Source organism: Amblyomma americanum, chromosome 5, assembly GCF_052857255.1.
Source record: "Amblyomma americanum isolate KBUSLIRL-KWMA chromosome 5, ASM5285725v1, whole genome shotgun sequence".
NCBI lineage: Eukaryota > Metazoa > Arthropoda > Arachnida > Ixodida > Ixodidae > Amblyomma > Amblyomma americanum.
In genome coordinates, this window is record NC_135501.1 from 43,660,433 (window position 1) to 43,681,938 (window position 21,506).

At 44.4% G+C, this 21,506-nt stretch overlaps 1 protein-coding gene across 1 annotated transcript in view; it reads left to right on the forward strand.

Moving 5' to 3' along the window:
- Positions 1-21,506, forward strand: part of LOC144133809 (uncharacterized) — a 137,063-nt gene that overhangs the window by 42,492 nt on the left and 73,065 nt on the right. Inside the window, exons 3-4 of the mRNA XM_077666903.1 lie at positions 963-1,112; positions 6,675-6,856. Of these exons, the coding sequence (XP_077523029.1) occupies positions 963-1,112; positions 6,675-6,856 (332 nt within the window). The remainder of the gene's footprint in view (positions 1-962; positions 1,113-6,674; positions 6,857-21,506) is intronic.

Genomic DNA, 21,506 nt, shown 5'->3' on the forward strand with positions numbered 1-21,506 from the left:
CATTTGCCACCGCACGCGCCATGATAGTTTGCTAGGAATCAGCAAAGATGGGGTTGTCGTGGTGAGCCTACCTTCCATGCATCTCGATTAAAAAAAGTGCGGTCGCACTTGATTGCAAGGTAACTTACTTGCTTTGGTTTAGAGGCATGACCAGGCCCCATTTTCAGGGCCCTTTTATTTTAAGGAAGAGAGGCGGCTGCTGTGTGGCCAGGGAGCCAAATTTGAACAAGGGATATCCCCGTCGTTAAGCAAGGGACTGCGTAGCAACAGCATGCGCGTGTAGGGTACAAGGACAGCCGCCGCCATGTTCCCGCCTATGTTTGTGCTGCACTGTTCCCCAACGTTGCATGACCGACGAGCGCAACAACGTGTCATTTTGAACTAGCCCAGTATCCTTTTCCCTTTTGTTCGACCCCGGTGCTCGAGCGACCATAAGGAAAGCTCCATGAAATTTCTGCTGAAGTAAAAATTCATCGCGCGCTTCTTTGTGGCTATAATCATTTTTTTTTCAGCAGCTAAACACCCGTTTGTATGATGTAAAATCTGTACCCGAAACGTGTGCAATTTTTTCACTCACTCGATTCGAACTTCAACCCAAGTCAGGCTATGTAATCATCAGTCAGGAGTAAATGGCGGTGTAGTCTTGCATCAGGAATTTACTGGAAAAAACTGCTCGAAAAATGCGCAATTTTCTTTCGGAAACGGCCAGAATGAACGCTCACTGTGCTTAAATTCTGTGCCTTTTCATTATTTCCATTTTCAGAGACCGTGGCCTGTGTGTTATTACAACGTTCTAATCTGTTTATGGATGCGAGGTAAGTTTGTCCTGAATGGTTCTTTAAACACGGCAGTATGAGCACTAGATTTCATTTTTAATGTCGGGTGCTGTTTTAGCTGGGACGAGCTCGCTCCCGTAGTCAGTGAATGGGTAAGCGAAACATGAGGGTCCATGCCGTTCGCAGGAGGAGGACCGCCTCGAGGAGTCCCGGCGCAGGTTCTTCTTCGTCTGGCTGCTCAGCATGGTGACATTCGTTTCGGTGCTGATCCCGCTGGCGCTAGTGCTCATCCCGCTGTGGCCTGCTCGCCATCGGTCTCCACTCGAGCCCCAGCAGGTGCTGCCCCTTGCTGATGCCAGTGGGGCAATGCGCTGCCCCCAGAGCTTAAAAGGGTCTCGTTTTACAACATTTAGGGTATGCCGTGTCGACTTCAGTGTCAAGACTTAGCGGGTTTCGAGGGGCGAAACTGGTGTCTTCCTGCTCAGGGTAAAATTATTTATGCAATTTCTGTCCGTAACACCTCTTACGTAACGTGTTTAGCAGAAGACACAAATCCACGTTTGCGAGGCTATCGTACTCAGTAGGTGCACCCATGTTCAGCCGCGTAGGGGGCACTCAGTGCGGAAATTAAGGGTTCCATTGAGAAAATAATGTTTTAGAGTTGAGGAATAGATACTTTTCAAACTCATAGCTAGTTTTCCTGGGTGTTGATGAGAACTCGTCATCATCATCGTCGGTGTACTGTGCGATGTCAGTGCACGTTAAAGAACCTCAGGTGGTCGAAATTTCCGGAGCCCTTCACTACGGCGTCTCTCAGCCTGAGTCGCTTTTGGACGTTAAACCCTCATAAACCTAACCAAACCCTCATCATCGTCGTAATCGGCCTAGTTACGCCCAGTGCGCTACGAAGGACCCTCCAACACCTCTCCAATTCACCCTTTCCTGTGCCAACGGCGCCCGCATTATACCAGAAAACTTACCAACCCATCCCCATGCCTCCCTTTCGGCTGCCACCTGCTACCCTTATCTTCTCTTAGAATACGGTTTACTAGCGTTAACGACCATCGATCGGTTTCCTACACTCGCATTAGAAGCCCTGCCCACGCCCAATTCTTTTTGCATTCGACTATAATGTCATTAAGTCCTGTTTTTTTTTTCTGTGACCCGATCTGCTTTCTTCATGCGCCTTAACATTACACCTATCATTTTTTTGTTTTAATCTAGTTTAGTTTTAACCCAGTTTAGTTTTAATCCTATCCTTTAGCCTACACGATGAATATCAGTATGATACAGCTGCATTATACTTTCTACTTGAGAAATACTGCTAAACTGGGGTTCATAAGTCAGATATTCTGCCACAAGATTTCAACCAATTCTAGTAGTTCCATTACTCTAAAATTTTAAATCTGCGGCCAGCACATGCCCTATATAGATGCATTTGCTTCTACTTCAAATGCTTCCGTGGCGATCGCAAACTCCGGCTCTCTACCTAGGACGTTGAAAATTACTTCAGTTTTCTGGACATTTATTTTGCCTCAATCATGCTTTGGAGCTGGTTCCATGAGTTAAATAGGGAAGGAATAGCACCTACGAACCGTAGATTATTCAGGGGCACTCCATAACTTTTAATTGCTTCTGTTATCAGTCCGACTCTGTGAATACCTTGTGTAACCAATCAGTGAATTGTACTGGAGAGATCGTCCATGCTTGCCTGGCAGCCTTGCTTACTGGGTTTTCGTAACTTTCGTAACTACAGCGTACTGTAGTGGCTCTGCAGCCGCTGCAGACACTTTTTCAGTACTTCAAAATATATCTATTCTACACCGTCCCATGTACTGTAATGTGGGGTACGGTTACGGTTAGTGGCAGTCCCGAACCCGTTTCAGACCGTTCCACTAAATAGCCCGCGTCAGGTTCAGGTCGATAGTGGCGAAAAATAAATGGGTAGAGTCGGGTTCTGTTCAGGGCAAAAACACTACTTCGCTTTTGTTGCCGGATTTAATTCCAGTAAAGAGCACCATTCGTTGCGTAAGTGATATATGTAAAGTGCTCAGATGCTTTCAGTGCCATGCAACACTACATATCTAAGTGAGAAAAATGGGGACACATTACTCTAACACTGCTTAGGTTAGAGGAAGATAAAATCAGACAAATAAAACATGCCTTCTTCTGCACGTATACTGTTGTGCCGCACGTTAGCCTATATCACGAATGGTACACGCGCGCAAGAATTCGTTTCTCGCTGAATTTAGAATGAGGTACAGTCGGAAATATTACCGCGGCCATTTTCGTATAATTTTCCTCACTATGCTAGCTTATATCAAGAGCTGTTACTAGACTGTATGACCCTCTGAACACAAATGCCTTTCAACCTGTCGAGGTGTACATGAGACTTCGCAACCATATTTTTGCGCTTGTACTCAAGTACAGGGCGGAACTGCGACATAGTTCAGAGGGTAAATATAATCTGAAAGCCCACGAGGCAATGTGCGCAATGAAAACGCTCTTTGCCTCATAAAGAAATTGAAAAAAAAAATGCAGCTCTTGTTTGTGACCACGCCAAACCTGCGCGTATCATATTTCAAATCGGTAAAGGGAACGTAGTGCCCGCCGTTATACAAGGAGCAGAGTTATAAGTGATGCTTTTCTAGTTCGAAAGACTGGCTATGATTAGTAGGAAAATATACTGCTTGCCGATAGAATCCAGCGCGAAATTACGAAAATTTTAAATCTGGTCGTGTGAGTGCAAGAACGCGCTCCGAAAAAAATGAGCGGTCAGAGTTTTATTTTGTTTGGTTTGGTTTACCAGGGTTTTACGTTCCAAAGCAACTCAGACTTTGAGAGACGGCGTAGCGAAGGGCTACGGAAATTTCAACCGCGTGCACTGACATCGCACAGTACGCGGGCCTTTGAATTTCGCCTCCAACGAAATATAAACGCCGCAGTCGGGATCGAATCCACGTCTTTCGGGTCAGCAGCCGAGCGCAATAACCGCTGAGTGACCGCAGCAGCCAGGTCAGAGTTCAAAGGGGAAGCGTCCTTCCTTTGCGGTTAAGTCAACTGCGCAGACGAGAGCGGTTAGTAGTGCCAACTAATGTTTGTATAACTGCGGAGGCGATGCCATATGAAATTACTCTCTGAGGAAACGAAAAGTAGAAGGAACCATCTCGCTTCTCGGTGGACACTCCATCCAAGGGATGAAGAGTTGAGTTGATCAAGAGAGAGAGAGAGAGAGAAATAGGTGACGCACTGGATGGCTCCGGATTAATCGCGACAAACCTAAAACCTTTAACGCGCACTCACATCGCAGGGCACACGGGCGCCTTTTCGATCTGCATGAACGTTAAAGATCTCGAGGTGGTGGACATTATTTCCAGTATCACACACTATGGCACCACTTTCTGTGCTTATGCTCATCGCCACAACACATATATAATCATATGTTATTTAGAATAACAACCGAACAGTTGTTAAGAATTTTCAGGCTCAACTATCCTTAGTAAATACAATTCACACGTTGCGAAAAACTAAATTTTGGATACCATGCCGAACATAACTCTTACGCATTATGGAATCGCAAGTTTGTTAAAACCAAAAAATAGGTGCCACTTTGCACAGGAGAATGACGGCTAAGGAATGAGTTGATATCGAGATTTTCTGCGCTATGTTTGTACGTTACTACAGGGTAAATTTTTCTCTCTGGTCCAAGAAAGCCGCATCCAGAGTGAAATTACCAAGGGAATCTTAAGTTTCGGCTGCATGTGACTAAGAAATGTCTTTATTGAATCCCAAGGAACTTCAATGAGAAGTTAATGTGTCACAAAATATTAGCGCAACTGACAACAGATAGAACACGAAACAGACACACACCGCTGCGCTGTTTTGTGTTTCAGTCTCCTATTCTACCTCCGGTCTGTTGCAACATTAATTTGATGGCTTGTACCGACTAAATCGGCTCATTCCGCTCTTGTAAATAGTCGACAGTTTAACCCGCCGTGATAGAGGCATACCAAGGGCAGCCTAACACTTGTTTCTCAACCATATACCACGTTGTACAGGACGCGTTTATTCGCTATATGAAAGCAGTCTTTATTTTTTTTTGAAGGCCTTAAGAGGTGCGAGAGGCCTCATTCAAGGGCACAGAAGAGATGAAATTCGCGGCTAAAGTATGATTTTTAATTTTGTGCTTTTTTAGCGCAGAAAAAAACAACAAAGTTTGAGCCGTAATCATAATATTTGCAGCTGTTCTCACAATTTTGGAAAGCAGTGTTCATTACAACGCAAAACGAACGCTTATGACAAATTGAAGTGCATATGAACCGATATATTCGCACACTGTACCGAAATAGTGCTACTTCAACTTAAAATGCAGTTTTTTATAAGGCAGAAAAAGTCAGAACATGCAATACAGGTTTCACCATCACCGGCTGATTTTGCTAGCTTCCTGCAGTGCGATGTTGTAGTTTTTTTAGTGCTGATAGCTTCCTTTAATCAATACGTTTATATGCTGACGATTGTGTTATCTACCATGTTATTAACAGTTCTTCAGATTCTTGTCATTTGCAGTGCAACTTGGACCGCATACAGCAATGGTGTTTGAAGTGGCAGATGTTTCTGAACCCAATAAAATGTCAGTTTATTTCTTTCACGCGCAGGCATCACCCTTTCTTGGCTGAATACAAACTAGATTCTACCCGACTTTTTAGAGTTAATCACTATAAATACCTCGGCGTTTACTTTTCGTCTAATCTCACCTGGAATGAGCACGTCGAGCACGTTTCTGCTAAAGCTTATGGCATGCTAAATTTTCTAAGAAGAAATTTTAAAATGGCACCACTAAAAGTTAGAGCTTCTATATTTCACCTATATTCGGCCAATATTGGAGTATGCTTGTGTTGTTTGGCACCCCCCTACTTTAAATTTAACAGACATGCTTGAGCGTATTCAGAGCTTTGCCGCTCGGTTTGTCTCAAGTAATTATGATTTTAACAGCAGTGTTACTAACATTAAACTAACGCTGGGATGGGAGCTGTTACAGAAACGCCGTACCAACTCCCGGTTAGAAATGCTGTACAAAATCTTTCACCGAAAAATAAAAATAGATAAAGAAAATTATTTGCTTCCACCGCATTTCAGGCCAAACAGACTTGACCATGGGTGGAAGATTAGAGAAATAAATGCAAAACTAACACTTATCAAAACGCATTTTTCCCATCTAGCATTCATGACTGGAATCGCCTGCCCCATGAAATTGTTGAGTGCCGTTCCGAGTCTATGTTCCGCGCGTTACTGTCGGATGTATGAGTGCGCAGTTGGCTTTCTTTTGGCTTTTTTAATCACGCGGTCTTCGTTCTTGTTGGTCCAGCATCATTTGGTCAGTTGGCTTTTTTTTTTCGTCATGTCTTTTTGTTGTTTCATATTTCATTCATTTTGTACTTGCTGTGTCATGCCTTGTTGTATTGCTTTTTTTTTCTTCCTCTTTTTTTTTCTGGACTATTCTTCTGTTATGTATCCTCATCCCCCCTGCAATAATGCCTTCGGGCGCTGCAGGTATTTCCAATAAATAAATAAATAAATAAATAAATAAATAAACATGCGTCAACTCCAGATGTGATTTCTGAGTCTTTTCCACAACAGATCCGGAAAATTTTATTTGGTGTTGCGGTGAAATGATAAATGTAATTTTCTTAACAACAAACAGGTATTATTCTGCCGTTCAAATATTGGCACACAAAAAAGGAGGCGTAATCTATTTTTCAGACCAAAATGAGGTGGAAGAAGTTGACCTTAGTGTAAACTGAAACAAAGCCTCGCGAAAACCGCACGTTAAAAAGAGGCGCGCGCACTGCCTATGCGCATAGCAGGGGATGACATCCTCACGAGCGTTCTTGGTTGCAGACTCTGGCCCCGGACATGGCACACGAAGACCCTCTCAAGGACAGTCAGCTGAGCTACCAGGAGTTCTGCGCCCAGAAACTCCACATTGACAACAACACGGCGCTGGGGAAGGCGAGCTCGCACTTCCAGTCCCGGGGGCGCAGCTTCCAGTATCGAGAGATCTTCTGCATCCTCGACACCAAGTGAGCAGCAAACTCCACGCAATGCTTTGGGCCCGTCTGTCTCATTTTTTAGGCGGAACTTGGCTGAAAGATACGTTATCAGGCCACTCTGTCAATACCGGCACGTGTCTGCGTCTTAAAAGCGCTTAGTCGCTCTTTTAGGAAACCTCTTTCGGCTTAGGAATCTACGAGGAACGCAGATTCAAAGCAGTTCTATAAACAAGGTGAAGTTATGACTACCGAGGAACCCCTTCTCATGTGGCGTATTTTTTCAGTGTCCAAGAACCACTGACCTCGAAGGCAACTATGCATTTTATCCCGCATAATCTTTAAATGTTATTCTGCCAGTGATATCGATGAGACATGTAGGGTTTGAATTTTGCTACATTTATTATTTCATCCCCTCAGTCTAACCCATCCGCGCTCCTTCGAGGCATATCATTCAGGACGACCTTTTGATGTTTAGCTGCTTAAACTTCTCCTGCCGGTGCGAGCTGTGCTGGCTGCATGCTAAAAAACTTCAGTGGTGTTATATTCTACTATCGCTTACTTGTATTCTGTATACCTGTCAGCGTCTTATTCTGTGAGTATGCGGTACGTAGCGCGCTTGGATCATTATGGCAAGCTTGAACTGCCGACTACTAGTTACGAAGAGAAAATGAGCGGTTTGTTACTGCTGTGCGATTGGGTCCCTCATTCCTTTGGTGCGGTGCCTGCGAGGAATGTCATATTATTTGTTCAACTCGCGCAGGTCGTTCCAGCTACCGTGCGCTGATTTTGTTCTTGAGGTCACTTTTGGTAAGCGGCCTCTGTAGCGCGAATTGGTTTAGAAGGCACCCTGTACCACCGCCCAAAGGCAGCTAAAACTGTTCGTACAATGGTGTCATTGGCATTGGCTACGACACGGAACGAACATCGCCTAAGCACAGCTTGCTTTTTCTGCAGATCGAGCCCTGGATACCAGATTCAGTGCCTTCCGCTGTATGAGCGTCCCGCACGTGTCAGCACCAGAGACGGATAAAGAAGATCAAAGATCCGGGGGCGTGTCAAATCACTGAAAACTGCAATCTCCAGCATCGGTTCTGACGTCACAGCAACAGAATCTACAAAAGCCGCCTGCGACCACCGGGTGCTTGACTTGGCATTGGCGACGACACGGAACGAACATCGCCTAAGCACAGCTTGCTTTTTCTGCAGATCGAGCCCTGGATACCAGATTCAGTGCCTTCCGCTGTATGAGCGTCCCGCACGTGTCAGCACCAGCGACGGATAAAGAAGATCAAAGATCCGGGGGCGTGTCAAATCACTGAAAACTGCAATCTCCAGCATCGGTTCTGACGTCACAGCAACAGAATCTACAAAAGCCGCCTGCGACCACCGGGTGCTTCACTTGGCATTGGCGACGACACGGAACGAACATCGCCTAAGCACAGCTTGCTTTTTCTGCAGGTTAGTGCTTGGATATAGTTTTTGAACCCATTATTGTTGCTTCGGTCGTCGCCATTGCCAAGTTGTTCACAGTTGTGTGTACCCTTGTCTGCCGTGGGGCGTCCTGCACAGATGGGGAAAGAACTAGCAAAGTTAAAGGAAGAGATAAGACAAGAGTTCACCCAGTTAAAGGCAGAGCTTCAGCAGGAAATAAAAACTGCTCAGGCGTCCCTGGAAAGGGATGCACGAAGTGAACTTCGCGAACTGCGCAACGAGCAAAAGAGTTTGACCGAAAGTCTTGAATTTGCACATGCTGAAATTGAAACACTGAAAAAGCAACTTACTAGTGAGGTTGAAAAAAACGCAAAGCTAAGCACTGAAAAAGATAACGCTGAAGCGAAATGTGCGGCTCTGGAACAACAGAATGAGGAGCTTGAAAAGCGAGTAGTTCAATTAGAACAGTATTCAAGAAACGTGAACTTGGAAATTCAGGGAGTCGAAGAGGAAGAAGAGGAAAACATACCAGAAATCCTTACCAAAGTTGGGATTGCTATCCATAAATCAATCACAGACAGTGATGTTGAGATATGTCACCGTGTTACCACTCGTAATGACGGCAAAACAAAGAACATAGTTATTCAATTCAAGTCCCGCGCCAAACGCGACAGCGCTCTTGAAAAGGCCAAAAAGACTCGCCTCACAAACAGAGATCTAGGATTTGATAGCTCCGATCCCATATACATAAATGAACACCTTTGCCCCTCCCTGAAGAAGCTTCTCAGCTTGGCCAAACAAAAGAAAAAAGAACAAAACTGGAAGTTCGTGTGGGTTCGTGGCGGAAAAATCTATGCTCGCAAACATGAAACGTCAAAAGTTCTTCGCATACAATGCGAAAAAGACATTGGAAAGATTCAGTGAGCACAACAACTTATCTAGTATCCCATCTTGTCATTCAGAATGGCATTACAGCCTGCTGAAGTTAACAATATTATCACATCTGGAAACATGAGAGGTCTTAAATGCTTCCATCTGAACATAAGATCAAGTCGTAATAAAGAAGACATACTTAATATTTTTCTTGAAAACTTTGCCTTCCCTTTTGATGTGGTCATGTTAACGGAAACGTGGTCTACAGCAGAATGTGATGCTATAATTGATGCAAATTATAAAACCTTCTTTTTGAACCGATCGAAAAAGCGTGGTGGCGGAATTCAATATAATATTAGGAAGTGCTTTCAGTGTGACTTACTTGATCAGTTCGCTGTTATCAATGACTACATCGAATGTCTTGCCGTAGTTAGTGAGCCCTACATTTTCGCTGTGATTTACAGGCCGCCTGATGGGTGCATGAGCAGTTTCTTTCAATTTCTTGAAACCTTACTTGATTTTTCAAATAAGAATGACTACACAACAATCCTGGGAGGTGATCTTAACATAGACCTGCTTACCTCGTCCACCTCTGAGCAGTTATTACAGACAACACTCTTCTCGCAAGGCTACAGTAATATGATTCAGACTCCCACAAGGATAACCACAAAATCATCCACACTGATAGATCTATTCATAACAAACCTGCCTAAGCACGAAACAACAGCAGGTACAGTTTCATCAAATATCAGCGAGCACTTGGCAATAGTTTTACTCTGTAAAACAACACCTAAACGTACGAATACTGTATCACTTCCAAGCAGAAAAATTCAAAACATCAGTGAGTCTACAATATCCATTTTTCGTAGTAAACTTATACAGACAAACTGGAGTGATGTTTATAGCACAACATCAGCTGATGATGCATATAATAACTTTTTAAATAAAAATAATAGATGCATATTCGCAGTCGTTCCCCTTCATTACTGCAAAAAAATTCAAGAAATCACGTAAACCTTGGATTACCAAGGAGTCCCTAAAAATGATAAAAAAGAAAGACAAACTCTTCCATAGATTTCTAAGCACGCGCGATACAGAAGATTGGAAAGCCTTCAAAAAATATAGAAACAAAACAAACGCCATACTGCGGAAAGAAAAACAGCGGTATCTTTACCTATTCTTTGAGTCGGGTCATACCATAAAATCTGACGTTATGTGGAAGAAATTAAATGAGCTACTTAATCGAAACCCCCATTGTCAGAATACACATGAATTAATTATAAATGACAAAGTTATTTGTGGACAAGAGCTAGCTGAAGAATTTAACAACCATCTAGTCAACCAGGTTACTAGTGCTCACTGTGTAGAAGCAACGGGAAATATTGCTAGAAATTTAGACAGCATCTTTTTTGTTCCCACAAGTGAAAGTGAAGTCCATGATGCATTTAGTTCTCTTCGCAACAGTTCGGCGCGGGACATAAATGATCTTCAGCTAAGGCCTATAAAAGGTGCACTTGACTTGCTTACACCACATCTCACTTATATCTACAATTTAGCTCTCTCCACAGGCGTTTTCCCAGCAAAGATGCAAATATCTAAAGTAATAACAATTTTCAAAGGCGGCGATCGCAACAATTTATCAAACTATCGCCCAATATCCTTGCTACCTATCTTTTCAAAAGGACTTGAAAAAGTAATTCATATCCGCATCATCAATTTTTTTGAAAAGCACAATTTGTTAACACCGACACAATTCGGCTTTCGCAAAAGCAAATCCACAGAACTAGCATTGCTCACACAGAAAGAAATTATACTAAAAGCATTTGAAGAAAAAGAAGCAGTAATTGGCATCTACGTTGATTTTTCTAAAGCTTTTGATCGTCTTAATCACATAACATTACTAAAGAAACTAGAAATATATGGAGTAAGGGGAACACCACTAGCACTCATAACATCATATCTACAACATCGAAGGCAAAGCGTTTCAATAGATAACAACATGTCATCATACAGTCCTGTAACCACCGGCATACCTCAAGGAAGCATACTTGGCCCTCTCCTATTTAACATATACGTAAATGAAATCACATCTGTTAGCCCTGTTCCACATTATATATCCTATGCAGATGACTCTACCTTATTATTCCACGAGCGTAACTTTCAATCCTTAGAGGCTGGTATTAACGCGATCCTTCAAAATCTCTACCAATGGAGTAAAGCGAACTCCCTTGACATTAATACGAGAAAAACAAAGGCAGTCATGTTCACTCCCAGGCAATCGAAAGCACCACACTTCTTAAATATCACATTAGGATCCGAACCAATAGAATTTGTTGATTCAGTTGAAACACTTGGCGTATATCTGCACAAAAATATGCTATGGGACACTCACGTTAATTATGCTATAACAAAAATATCTAAATCTGTCGGAATACTAGCGAGGTTCCACTCTTTCCTACCACAAGCAATTAAACTGCACATATACAATGCTTTGATTCTATCACATATAAGTTACTGCTTTCTCGTTTGGGGGAGAACAACCGTCACAAATCTAAATCGTTTGCACGTACTCCAAAAAAAATCTATTCGGCATATCGTAGGGGTCGACTCGCAAGCCCACACAGGCGAATATTTTATGCAGCTTAATGTAACAAGTGTACATAATCTATACCTATATACATTGGCAAAAAGATACAAACAACAACTTCGTAAGAGCCAGCAAGAATTAAAATATATGGCACAGTTAACTCGAACAACACATGTACGTGATACACGCTTTTCAGAACCTTGGAAAGTTCCTTATTCCCGGACAAATTATGGGCAACAAATGCTACGTCATTCATTACCAACACTTTTAAACAATCTTGAACATAACGGAATTGACATTAACCACATTAGTATTTCAAAAATTAGGTCTTTCCTGTCGGAGCAAGCATCAGACAACCCATACTAATTAGTGCACCTGAAATAATAACATGCAATTCTGTTGCAAAACCGTTTGCCTTTATGAATATGTACCTATGCACGTTCCATTCTGTTTGTAAATTACTACAGTTTATTTTGTTTTGTCTTCGTACTTGCTGTACATATAAAAAATTGTTTAAGTTCCACAAGAGAGCTTTGTAAAACCACTCTATATTGTTTAACCTTGTACGTTTTGCTTGCTTTGTTTCATATTTCCATATTCCACGAGAATGCTTTATATAATGTCCACCTGTGTGTCGTCACTGCATGCCATGTAAAAGGGGGCTTGAGCGCAATCAAGTGAACATGTTTCACTTTTTGCTCGAGCCTCCTCCGCTGATTTCTTTCTGACGGAAAATAAACTGCATTTGCATTTGCATTTGCATTTGCATTAATAAGTTTTAAAGGGGAACGGCGATTTCGCCCTGAGTGCTGAATAATCTGACTAAATGGAGTCCTCATGTGTTGGTGCTAAAGCTGTTCGTACAATGGTGTCATTAATAAGTCTTCAAGGGGCACCGCGATTTTTCACTGAGTGATGAATAACCTGAATAAAGGGAGACCTCTTGTGTTCTTGGGGCCAATGTAAAAATGAATGACTGAAACCGGTGTATGCAAACGAAAGGCATTCAACTTGAAAAGGTGGAAATAAAAAAAATCAGACGAATACCAGCTTCATTCGCCAATTTGACTCACCCAGTGCTCAGACTGGATGCTTCTAATCAGAATCGCGCCTAGTACACACGTAGCGGAAGCTGGCAGGCAATTGCTTGCTTTCAGGGGCAGCCCATAACCAAGCAGTTGACGGCTTCTTTGTTGGTAGGATTTTAAGGATAACCCCCCTCTAACCTCGTATCCCGTCGCCTGTCCGACCTTTCTCTACACATTTTAGGCAAGGTGTGTTAAGGGGCTTTTCTTTTTTTTTTCTTTCGCTGCCTTCTTTGTGAAGGCTAAACAACAGCCCTGGCCTACACGAATATTTGCAGTGAAATGACAAGTGTCGGCCCTGGCGCTATTGTTATTAATTTTGTTCGCTTTCACTGCTTATTCTCAGTTTTTGCGGGATGCGAAAATTTTACAGTACCCAGACACAAAATTATTCGTACCACTTCGCCAATATAAAGGGACTACGTTCAAACTGGATGCCAAACCAACAAGAGAGGCAGCGCCAAATGTGGAGGTCACCTCGTTTGCTCTGCAGAAAATAGCCGCTGCATTTTGATACGGTCGGATAGAAACGAGCATTTCTTGAGAAGGTCCAAATATTAAATATTACAATTGAAGCGATGGCTACGGGCGTTCAGGCTTCACAATGTCTCTTACACTATATACAAAGAATAAACACGTCATGATCGTTGTACGCCGCAAGGCCTCTTGAATTGCTTGTACTCACGGGCACAGGGTCCATAGGCTCCAGCCTGAGGTCTCCGGGAAGGTAAGGCAGCCCCACTGCGACGCATTCCAATATATATCACTTATAATTTTGACCCTTATGTATTTGACAGCACTGACTTCCCGCAGCTCGGAAGACTGGATGATAGTTTTATTTTTGGGGTACTTTTTACGTGTAATGTGGACGAATATAGTTTTCTCCAGGTTAAAACCCATGTACCAGCAGATTCACCAGCAGTCTTATTAAGGCTATCAATGATGTCAATCATTTATATGTATGTTACTGATTTCACGCAATAAAATGCTATCATCGGCGTACAAACGGATCTGAGAAAGGGGAATAACTTCATTGTCAATGTTAGTAATACATAAGAGAAAGAGTAAAGCCCCAGGGTTGGTTCTCTGGGGCACGCCACATGTGACGAGAAAGGGGGTGAATAGTTGCTCACCAACAGCGCTGTATTGCTCTCAGTTTTTAGGTTGTCACTTATCGAAGTGTTAAATATGTGTGGGAGACCAAACCGTTGGTGAATGCGCTGAGCTAACTCATGTATGAACATAATATTGTAGGCAGGATTCACATGTCCGGTAGGCCCTGTACATTGTTCAAGCCTCACCCAGTAAATACCTGGATGATTCAGGTTACCAATCAATATAATATTATTTTGCTTGCATTTTAAGATACGCTTTTTGCAACATATTACCGGGAATCTTGGTAATGTGTTTTTTTTTTATTCTCCGGGGCTGCCAGCGCTCAGCTTTAACGCTTTGTTTGTGAAGCAAGACGCGACCAGAAACTGTTGAGGTAGCTTTGCACGCCGTATCTCGAAAGTTCGCTATCACCTTCAAATTTAGCAGGGCCGAGAGCGGCACGTATTCAGTTCGACGGAAGCCGAACACCCGTGCGGCTTCGCAGCCGCCGAGTTCTTTCCAGAGCGTTAGCTCTTAGTGCTTACATTTGCTCGTTTTGCGTTCGTTTCTCCGTACGTTCTCTGATTTCAAGATGGCGTCTAAATCACGTGATCATAGCCGTAATACTTCAGGTCAGCAAGATGTGACAGCCCGCCACGTGAACGTGCGCGTGTCGTCCGGACGGCACAACGGCCGGGTTACACCCTATACTCGCGTTCCGCTCTATGTTGCCTCCACGAAAATTTGTACTTAAGTGGTAAATGTCGATATAAGTACCGTCTTAGCTGGTGCAAAAACCAGTGCCACTTGAGCTCGTCATTGGTGACAAAATTGTGGCCTACTCTCTTAGCGCATAGGGTTCGGAGTGTGGCAAACGAATTTGCATTACTCCGGGCACAAAGTTTTCAGTCGGGTTTGTATGAGGGATTCGTCCCGACGACCTTTGTTCCTCGAGACCGTAATGAGGGGCCACCTTTGTAGGGCCGTGGTGGTCAAACCAGTGGTCGCAGAGGGATGCGGGTGGTACCAAAGGAATCGTCGTTTCGTGATGTACCCGTTGGTATCCAAATTTGTTGAAATCATAGGTGAAAACAAGTTAGCTAACGCTCTTCATTTGATATCGCATTCGTGAATTATTCGTTTAATTTTTTTCTTGCTCAAGTCAGCTTAACAAATAGTTTCGCTTGCCAACCCTGTTCGCTGTCTTCCTCCACTCTGGGTGGCCGTCACCACTGCTTGACAATATCCAGCTTCTCACTGGTCATATCCGGTGGCCTACAGAGAGCGTACACAATAAACCCATGTCTCTAATGTCAGTCTTAGACAGAAGCACTCAGTATCAGGAACATATTCATCTAAACCAGCTTTTATTTGTTTTTTTCCTTGCTACAACGGCCACGCCGCCGCCTCTTGTGGGCCTGTACCTTCTGAATTCTTTATAGACAGAGCACGTAAAAAAATTGAGTGCCGCGATTTTGAAAGCGCTGTGGCTCCATCTACTGGACGCGCACTTCCGCACTGCCACGCGAGGCGACACGACACAGGGCGAATACGGGAGTATCACGCTAAGTGGCACTATGTACACGCTGCGCGACACCGTAATTGCAGACATAATTAGCAGTAATCGAGTTTATAAACCTGCGACTCTCAGCGAGGCCGTTGTGGCCATTGGCGATGGGTTTTGCAGCCTGTTTTTAACCTACCAGGGCAAATGCCTCCGTTGAGTGCAAGAACATCGCATGCTCTTTTCTTAAACTATGTGTTGTTAGAAGTCCGCAAAACAATGCGGCGAAATTCAGTAATGCAGCCACCATTGCTAAAAACTGTTCCTCTGCATACCTGCCTTTGCGCTGTAGTGAGGGAGTAATAATAATAATATTAATAATAATTAGTTTTTGGGGAAAGTAAATGGCGCAGTATCTGTCTCATATATCGCTGGACACCTGAACCGCGCCGTAAGCGAAGGGATAAAGGAGGGAGAGAAAGAAGAAAGGGGTTCCGTAGTGGAGGAGTCCGGAATAATTTCGACCACCTGGGGATCTTTAACGTGCACTTACATCGTACAGCATACGGGCGCCTTAGCGTTTTGCCTCCGTAAAAACGCGATGCCAGATTTGATGTGGCTTTGTCAAGCCACTGTCTCAATCCTCCGAGACTGGCAATTGTTGCGAGCCGCAAATTACGAACGTACGTAGCCGCGATATTACGATATCAGGGGTTCATAGCGGATCGCCTCATTCTACCAGGTACATTGCCTTCTATCGACGACACAGCAAGCCACCGCGCTATTCCAGCGCGACCACATAGGTCGACGCCGGTAACGTGTAAACAAAGAAAACCAGCGCTGTAGCTTCCGGCTGCACTTCATTTCATTTCCTTTCATTTATTCTACCCTCAAGGCCCGAGGGCATTGAAGAGGGGAGTGGTTGTATACAGGGGTTTAGTACAAGGCGTTTGATTTCTAATTATACAATGATAGGTAAGGCGGAACAAAAACGCTGATGGTCGATGATGGAGGCTGTACTTCCGGGAAGGTGGTTCCAGTCCTTTGCTGTTCGTGGAAGGAAAGACTCAGCTGCGCATTTTGTTTTAAAGAAAGGAATGCCGATTTTATGCGCATGATCGACTCGTGATGAAACATATGATGGAGGAAGTATAAGATCACGGTGCAGTCTGGGGTTATGATACATTATTTTATGCATTAGTCAAAGGCGAGCGTGCTTTCGACGGCTAGCAAGAGATGGTAACTGTAATGTATTCTTTATAGAGGTTACGCTAGCGGTACGGTTATAGTTCTGAAGGATGAAACGTGCCGAGTTATTCTGAATTAATTCGAGGGAACTGATCAAGTTTTTCGTGAAGGGATCCCATATAGACGCAGCATATTCCAACTTACTACGAACGACAGATTTATAGAGGAGAAGTTTCAAGGAAGTGGGGCAGAGAAAAAGTTACGGCGAAGGTAGCCGAGGGCACGGTTGGCGTTGTTAATCATTGAATTGATGTGAAAAGACCAAGTTAGATCACTTGCTATGTGAACGCCTAAATAGCGGTATGAAGACACTTGTTCTAGTTCGCTGTTATCTAGATGATAAGAGGTGGGGTGTATAGAAATGCGTGACACACGTAGTACTTTACATTTGGTTTTGTTTAGTTCCATTGACCACGTATTACACCACTCAAGAATTCCATTAATGTCTTTTTGCAAAAGAAGAGAGTCGTTAGGGTCGTTAATTTCACGAAATATTACACAGTCATCTGCAAATAAATGAATGTGGGAGGTAAAGGAAATAGGAAGGTCATTAATATATATCAGGAACAAAAGGGGCCCAAGGACAGACCCCTGTGGGACCCCAGAATACACTGAAGTGAATGGAGAACAAATGTTATTAGCCATTACAAACTGTGTTCTATTACAAAGAAAATATTCTAACCATGCTAAAACATTTGCTCTTCTTGCGTGGCCGAGAAGCAGCATTGGCACAGGATTTCACTCTGTTGGTGCTGCGGTTACCACAGCGGGTACGCACTGTCAAGCACCGTGGGTTGGAGACTGGCGCCAGCTAAGGCCCCAACTAGCCGTCACCACATGTATAAAGTGGGGCACCGCTGCAGCGGACGCAACCTCGCAGGGAGGAGAGAAGCAGGGAAACAGGCTTCCAAGTCCCCGAAGGAGAAGTTTGTTCACCCCGTCCCGAATGCTCCGAGTATGGCTGCATATTCTCGTAACACCGTTGATGAACGCTAAACGTACTGTGTTGGCCACGCAGTTAGCTCGATCGTTTGAAACGTAGTACTTGACTTTGGTTTCATACTTGCTTTTTATTTCGTTGTGTATGCCGCATCGATACATATTTGATGCAGGCCGGCATTTTAAACGCCTGATTGTAAAATATGCAAGCTGAACAACCCATAGCTGTCGACGCATGGTGCGCATCACACAAAGGGCTTCACAACCTAGCTGCTTCTATTCCTCCATGCGCAGACAAAGCAGTGACTCCCAGATGACTTCGTGTACTTCGAATAGATTGACATGAACATGCTTAAGCACTCTGACAGTTTAGAAAGCTCGCTTGTTTTACATGCCGCAAATGCACTTCGTAGCATATTGGCCGTCTGGCAGAACATAGCGCATGATGCCTGGGGTAAAGAATACGCGCGAACTAGTCCTGGTGCGATAGTACAGTATTCTGGATTATGGGATTATGGAAAAATAACATCATCGCTTATGTGGTTATATAGCCAAGTCTTAGTAATAATAGTTATGTGAGCGTCGTATGCAAGCAGCGAAATTTCAAGTTCACCGTTTTTTTTACAATGCTTCGGGCGTTAAGATTAGTTATTCTCGGATGCTTTTTTCGTGGTCCTGGTTCACTGCATCTAGTAGTCAGTGAAAATGGGTTCCTGCAAGACGGGTTCATACGCATTTTCATATTACCAACGATTTTTTTCCCTTGTGCTTGTAGACGTGTCCTGTGCCAAGGCTGTTGTTTTTAAGTGGTACCTTATCGTTCAGTCGTCATCCCTTATGCTGCTTTACTCTTGATGTATTGTTTTGTAGAGACCATCGACACTTTGTCACCATGAACATGGTTTTGTTTAGCAATATCCCAGAGTCTTGTCTTTATAGGTCTGGTTTTCCGGTAAAAGTCTTCACCAACAGAAAGCTATGTGTTTTTCAGTTGGGATTTTTCTTTAGTATTTCAATAATCTGCTGTGAATCTGTTAACTTAAATATAGCTAAACTAAACTTGCCTGTTTCTGGTTTTGCCATTCTCTGAATTCGTTCTATTTACACACTGCTGTACCGAAGACTTTTTTTAAATTATGTTTTCACAGACAGCGCTTTGTAGTGTTTCGGTAGTTTCGTCCTGTTCTTCCGGTAGGCCATAAAAAATCCAATTTGACTGCCTGCTAAGATTTTCAACAGCGTAAATCCTATTCTCTTGGAATTGAACAAGGCCTTTCAAACAATCAAGCTGATCATGGCAGCAAGCGGCTTTGTTTCCTAAGGCCGATATGGCATCTAATTTACTTCTAGTAAAGACGTTGAGCCGGACGGACAGAGGAAGACGAAGATAAGAAGGGTGCCTTGCAGACTACGATCTGTCAAACCAGGAAACTACTGCTCTGATTTTGACACCACCAGTGTCTCAAATGCACAGCGGGATGAGGCTTTTGATCATATCTGCACACCCTGGAGCTCCGCAGCCGCTGGCTCCCAACTTCGATGACCGACTTTCCGGCAGAAACCAGCTCCGGCCCCGTATCGTCGGCCCCTTCTGTTGCTTGCACCGAAATATCTCGCCACTGAGACCTTCCAGTTTTCGTGGCACCGATGATCGCGACGTTGAGGACTGGCGTTCTTCCTGTGAACGAGTCGGCGCGCAGAACAAATCGGACGACGTCCTTATTAGCGGCAACGTCGTCTTTACCTAGCGTTAGTCGCCAGACACTGGTACACGAATCACGAGGCCGACATCACGGCATACCCTACCTCCAAAGAACGCTTTGCGGATGTCTTCGGGCGCCGCGCAGTCGGGAAGCTTCGCGCCGAACTTCTCTTTCGCCGACGGGCGCAGCAGGCCGGAGAAACTTTCACAAGCTACATAAAGAATGTCTTTGACTTATGCCCTCGCGTCAACTGCTCGATGACCGAAAGCGACAAGTTTGGACACATATTTAAAGGCCTCCGCGAAGGCGCTTTGCAGATGTTACTGGTTAGAGAGCCGCTTTCCGTTGCTCATGCCAACACCCTGTGCAAGAATTACGAGTTTCGTCGGCAACGCGTCGAGACTCGGCAACCGGAAGTAACAGCCGCAGACTCGTTGGATGCCATTGAAGGCTCTGAGTTCCTCCAATAAATCAGAGTCCGTGCAGGACTAGGTTGCTCCGAAGTTCTCCCTGCTACCCAGCATTAAAGGGTCTTCCTTTCAGCTGGTATTTGGGATTCGCCACGTTATTCGGAGAGCAGTTGTTGAAGCGCTTCCACCAATGCACCGTCGAACTCGCTTCGACGCTCCGCTCACGGCTTATCTTACCTATGCCAAAGCTATCTCGTGTGCTTACGGGAATACGTCTACTTTGGGCAGGTAGTGACCGCTGGTGCGGATCGTGAGAAGGAAATAAATACAAGAATAAGCATTGGGTGGGCGCATGACATATTCTTTAAGATCATAGATGGAGTTTACCAATAACCCTAAAGAGAAAAGTTTACAACAGCTGTATCTTACCAGTGGTCCCCTATGGGATAAAACGTGGAGGGTAACGAGAAGGGTCCAGCGTAAGTTTAGGGCAACGCAGCGAGCTATGTAAAGAAAAATGATAGGGGTAACGTTAAGAGAGCGCAGGTGGGCGGAGTGGGTAAGGAACAAATGCGGGTCAATAATATCCTTGCTAAAATCAAGAGGAAGAAATGGGCTCGGGTAGGGCATGCAAAACGCGAATGCAAAATGACCGCCGGTCACTAAGGGTAACGAAGTGGATTCCAAGAGAAGGCAAGCGTAGCATGGGGCGGCAGAATTGTAGGCGGGTGGTTGAGATCAAAAAGTTGGCGGGGACACGATGAGCGCAGCTGGCGAAGAACATGGTTGATTGGAGATCAATAAGAAAGGCCTTTGCCTTGCAGTACGTGTAGTCAGGCTAATAATGATCTTACGCTGAAGCCGTGTAACGGCCCCAGCCACCGTAACGTTATTCTTTCCACGACTCGCCATTGCGTGCATTGCCCTCCCCGTGCCGTGTGCCACCTTCTTCGAACTCTTGGTGCACCTTTTAAAAACAATTTTTTTTCTTCGCACGTGACCTCGCTGGGTATTTTGCATGCCTGTTCCCCTTTCTCACACTCTCGGCGACTAAAGCCCGGCTGCTTATGCTCAGCAGCTGTCCCCTCCCCGAGCACCGCCACGACACTTGTCGCATTCTGACCGCAAGTTCTTGCGTGCGAAGCGCTCACCATCTCCGTGTCGTCCTTCGCAGTCGTCGATGCGACGCCGACCTACCTCTCCAGCGCCAAAAAACCACTAGACGTAGTTCCGCAGGCACAAACTGCGTTTTTGTCGCCCTCCAAAAGTACTGTCCCGTCCGTTAGAGATTTATTCTAACTTTCCATGGACAACGTCGCTACCCTTGCGGTTGTAGATAGCGAAGCTACTGTGTCCGTTATATATGCTAGTTATACATGCATATGTGCTATATATGCCATTTGGTTCTAAAAGTGGTCCTGTCACTTTCTAACGTTTTACTCCTCACCGCAACTAGATAGCACATCGAGCCGCTCGGTGCGTCTACGGCACGAGTCACGATCCAGGGAGTGCTCTTCATCATAAATTTGATTTTCTGCGTGCCCGCTCTCATGACGTTATTTTAGGGTGTCTTATATCTCCATCAAGCCGTAATTCATTGCGCCTATGCCGAATTCGAGCTTTCTCCGCTTTGTGACGCACCGACAGCCGCTAAAATTGTTCGAGAGGCCCAATGTCACGTTGCGCAAGGCAACAGTATCCCGCTTTTGTCTTGTCTCATTGCTCCTGCTAACTATGCTTCTTTTCCTGAGTGTCCAGTCATCGTTTCACTATCTTCCCTTTTCGCCTCGCAGAGATATCCTTCT